Source organism: Macadamia integrifolia, chromosome 4, assembly GCF_013358625.1.
Source record: "Macadamia integrifolia cultivar HAES 741 chromosome 4, SCU_Mint_v3, whole genome shotgun sequence".
Classification (NCBI taxonomy): Eukaryota; Viridiplantae; Streptophyta; class Magnoliopsida; order Proteales; family Proteaceae; genus Macadamia; species Macadamia integrifolia.
In genome coordinates this window covers 30,939,386-30,944,014 of record NC_056560.1, presented here as the reverse complement: position 1 = coordinate 30,944,014, position 4,629 = coordinate 30,939,386, and the positions used below count along the sequence as shown (strand labels likewise).

General features: G+C 40.9%; 1 protein-coding gene across 9 annotated transcripts in view; it reads right to left on the bottom strand.

The window, feature by feature from the left end:
• Window positions 1-2,424: 2,424 nt before the first annotated feature.
• LOC122075173 (geranylgeranyl transferase type-2 subunit beta 1-like) overlaps window positions 2,425-4,629 on the bottom strand; it is a 13,864-nt gene continuing 11,659 nt past the window's right edge. For 7 of the 9 annotated variants that reach the window (XM_042640107.1, XM_042640106.1, XM_042640105.1 and 4 more), the window contains 4 exons: window positions 3,952-4,085; window positions 3,774-3,872; window positions 3,554-3,629; window positions 2,425-2,919 (listed from right to left, as the gene is read on the bottom strand). In XM_042640107.1, coding sequence (XP_042496041.1) covers window positions 2,825-2,919; window positions 3,554-3,629; window positions 3,774-3,872; window positions 3,952-4,085 — 404 coding nt within the window. In that variant the 3' untranslated portion in view covers window positions 2,425-2,824. Of the gene's footprint in view, window positions 2,920-3,553; window positions 3,630-3,773; window positions 3,873-3,942; window positions 4,086-4,629 lie in introns of those variants that run through there. The other 2 variants (XM_042640109.1, XM_042640112.1) reach the window with 2 other exon arrangements.

Below are 4,629 nucleotides of genomic sequence, written 5' to 3'. Positions count from 1 at the left end.
TCAGGGAATCTAGGCCTCTAGTAGCTCTTTAGGCTCTAGCACGCTCCTCGAGGGTGGGAGGTGGAGGAATTTCCTCACCCCACTCTTCCCTACTTCCTTCTCTCTTCTCTCTTATTCCCTCTTTTTTCCTCTATTTTTCTCCCTTTTTCTCCTTCTAATCTCCCTCTTCTCCCTTTGTTCGTGTCCTTTATGGTGGAGAGGAAGACACTATTTATAGTTGTCAACCCCTCCCTCTTACCGGCCTATCCAAAATTTCCACAGGCCTTCCTTCCAAAAATGGCAGGTTCCCATGGGCCCGGCAAAAATCCTTTCCAAAAGTAAATTTTTCCACATTTTAAACACTCAAAACTTGCCTTTATTTATTTGAAATTGGAGGGTCCATCAAAATATTGGCGGACCCATCTCAAAAGTTTCCTAAAAACCCATTTTTGGTAAAAAAAAAAGCCTTTTTATTTATTTTTTCCATTTTTTTTTCCTTTTTGGGCATAAAGTTGCTAAGCCCGTGGGGATGCTGGCAAGCCCACCAAAAAATGGTGGGCCCAGAAGAAAGTGGGTTTGAATCGGGCAATCAATCCCCGTTTCGACTTCCAGGTACGATTCCAAGAGATCCGATGGTCCGATTTTCATGTACGATATATCATCGAAATCTTCTTTTTGAGCACTATCCAATGGTGTGGGTTTAGAGCTCCTTGTTCGCTCGTAAAAATTGAAAATAGCAAAGAGGGGACTTTTTCCCTTTTTCTAGCTGGGGGTTTTTCGGACAATCCTTATTCATGCAGTTCCCACGCCATTTGAGAGTACTTGGAATCAATTCATCAATATATATCATACTAGTATCGGGTGCCACAAGATTGCGTCCGAAATTTGCCAGGGCCGGATTAAGGTTTCAGGTTGTATTAGGGTTTCGAGTTGGTTCGGGCCACTGTTGGGTTCAAGATCGAATTAGGGTTTAGGGTAATTGCTGGGTTCAAGATAGAATCAGTGTTTATGGTTGATTTTCGAGTCACTATCATCATCTGGATCGTCACCAAAGGCCTATATTCTCTTCCGATGTGAAACACGAACCTCAATCATTCCTTGTATTTTCATCACTGTCAAGGTGGGTGACAAAATTGGGTATCTACAGCAGGTGAGATGGTTCGGCCCCTCAACACTCAACTGACGGCGTGATTGATGATATGGCAACTTCTCATTCATCAACCGTCAACAATGCATCTTTCAATCCGCAAAAGATTGCTACCACCTAAGCAACTAGCCCAGGAAATCCACAGCGCATTAATGACAAGGAAATCGAGTTTCAAATACAAGAAGTGAGCGAATGCATGGTGGTTTATTTCCCCTGTCGTGTCAGCACTCCAACTACTAAGGGGGAGAGTGGTTGCCGCTCAAAGAACTGACTGATGAATTACAATCATCTCCTACGGCTCGGTAGCTCAAACTGATCCTAAGAGTAATAGGGACAAACTGCATCAGTGGCTCGATCACTTAAGCACTCGGCTCGAAAGATCACTCAAGTTGCTCTATTCTTGCCGATCCTTATGGCTCGGCAAGGTGGGAGGCTTCTATTATGGTAAAAATATCTGCACCAGTGACATCTTAACACATGGAAAGGCCCGAACAAGATAAGGTAAGGCCAAATAACTGAACCCAAACAATTGGACCAATCGAAAATCAGGAAAGGTGGAGGAGTAGTCCGCAAGTCGTTTATCCCCAGATTATCGGACTGTAGCTCAACCGCAACGTGAATGAGTCATTCGTAGATATGACGGTCATCGAATCTATAGCTCGGTAAACCTCCTTGTTCCAGCTCGAAAGAGACGCATCAAACTAGCCAATATATTACAAGATTGCCATTACCAAAAGAAGTCCATTTATATGGAAGAAAGAAAGAAGAAAAAAATTCAGGATGTTTGAATCAACTTAAAATGAAAACTCTTTTATAAAGACCTATTAGAAAAGCAAGTTTTCAACAGTTTTGGGGGCTATTTATAAGACTGGTTTTGGTTTTCAAGGTCAATAAAGGATGTTATCTTGATTTTGGACCTTCGGAGCCTCCACATGGCAATTTCCTGCCTAATTGTACATGGCAAAATGTGGAATCTTTTCAAATCTCATTGATAAAATTCAAGTACATACAATGGCTATTTTTTCCAAATGAAATAGCAAATTAATGAAGATTACGTCTAAAACCCGCTTTGCTAAACAGAAATCCGGTTCCCTGTCATGTGGGGTAGAGGAATATATTGCTCACCCTAACAGGCTTTCCCTGCTAGGTTTTAGCCACACATCACTATGATACCAATTATCACAATGTAGTTGAATGGGTCCCACAAGGTAGACGGGGCACGGTTATTGTCCAGATAAAGATCATACCCTAAAGAATGAATAAGAGCAGGGCATATCAAGTTGGCAAATCCAGAGCACTAAACGGAAAAGAGGACCTTATGTAATGATCATATGTCAAATTTAGGGGCTTTAATTGTGTCATATGCCCATCCTTCATTGCACATTTCAGCCTTTGTTTTTGCAATGGTCCCAAACAAACAATTGTGCTCCATAAAATGAACCTTGTAGTAGAAGCAACCATATTGTGTGATTCAATTGGCAATGGTCATTCTCACTGCGCGATTATGTGTTCAACATAAATAGGATTAGCAGAAAGATGATTTTACCACCATTTCCATTTTCAGTCTCAGCTTGCTTTGAACTTCAAAACTTCGGGTTGGTCATTGGTGAAATTGTTGAATTCCTTGGCACAAAAATCATATGAGCCCTCTCTGTTCATGCATAGATGTCGTAAAAATACTTTCACCGAGACAAATCCTCATTTTCTGAAGATGATCCTATTCACAACATCAACAGGTAAAGCATAAGCTGGATCTATGGCTTTCAACCCTGGATATTCAAGAAGCGAGAGTCCTACATCAACAACAATATGAAAGACCATGGAGATGTCATCTATCAAATATTAAAGGCTATAACCTGAATCTATGAATCATACAAAGAAAAGAATGGAGGTTGGGAATAAGCTCAGGCAACAACCAATGTAACTGCATACAGCCTACACCCTGTGGCTTAGAATCCACTGCGTGATTAGGAAGCTAGGCGCACGACCTGAATATGATTTGTTTATCTCAGGAAAAGTGGTTGGTTGGGGCATGCATTAGAGGTTCCGTTTTATGAAATGCCAGGACCAGAACCATATGTACTAATTGAATTGAATGCGCCAACCTGAACCCAGCATTACTGGGGGGTGTTCAGGGCAAAAAATGGGCACCCATAATCCAATCAAGCACTAAGAATTTACGGCCAAATAATCATATGATTGGATGATGATTGCAAAAATATCCTCCACCCCACCCCCCACAAAAAAAAAAAAAAATGAGAAGCACCAAAAACCAGAGCCCCAAGATATTCGGGTTTTACCTCCTGAATTAAAATTGCCAGTACCCTACATATGCATGGGTTGCAAGCTTACAGCTCACCATCTGAAATGAGCATTCAATGCAAGGACTAACAGTTATAACAAATGAAAACCAAGAGATTTTTATACCAGCAACCCCAAAATATGTATGGAAAACATCAACAGCATCATCAGGTCTATCTGAAATTCCTCCGTTTTCTCTGTCCTGCATGTCAACAATTGAATGAGAAAAGCCCAGCTCAGCCGAAAGAAAAATTCCAGAAAGTTATCATGCTAATGCATTCTCTCAATTTCCGACAAAGACACTAAAACTAAAATTAAGAAATGAGTATTTGAGTACAGAATTAACCTGACAGTCTAATATGAATCTTGCAAGCTTTTCTTTGTCTATCCAATGTACTCTGTCAATCATGACCAGGCTAGAAAGAACCCACCACGAGTAGCAGACCTGAAGCAATACAGGATCATTCATGACAAGATATAACAGTCAAGTCTTCTAATGAAAGCTCAAATTTCAACTAACTCACGTCTGGAAGCTTCTCAGGCCGCCCATTTAGACCTCCAGATTTAACTTGCCGCTCACATAGCCACCACCCTAGGAGGTCTCTGTCAATGTGGTGCAAAGAACCTGTAATTGCAAGGGCACCCACACAACAGAAGACTGCAAACACAAAAGCCAGACCAATTCGTTATAGTATTCTCCTTCATTTTACCACAGATACAGAATCCTTGAAAACAAAACTGCAAAAGAAAGGTATTCCAGTAGACAATATATTTTTCATAGATTGTAATGGATCCCTGAATATACATATGCCAAATTTAAGGGATAATGGATCCCTGAATATGCATATGCCAAGTTTAAGGGATTAAACCTCTGAATTTTAGGTAGTGCAAAATAAGGGCTATATAAAAAAGAAGAGGAATTTGGTTTTGCTTTTCTCCACATCCAAAGCCCATCACAACCATCACCATCTCTATCAGGCTTCAGGTGGAAAAAAGTATTCCATCCCTGACCTGTGGCTATTCCTCCCCATCCCCACCAACCCACCCCCCCAAAAAAAAAAAAAAATTGAGAAAGGAAAACCTGCTCTCCTGCAAATACTGTGTTACCTCCTTCTATCCAGAAGAATAAATAGAGTGAATTCCTTGCATTAGAATCCTTCTAAAGTACCCAAACCCTTCCTTGAATTACATCAATCCCCCCC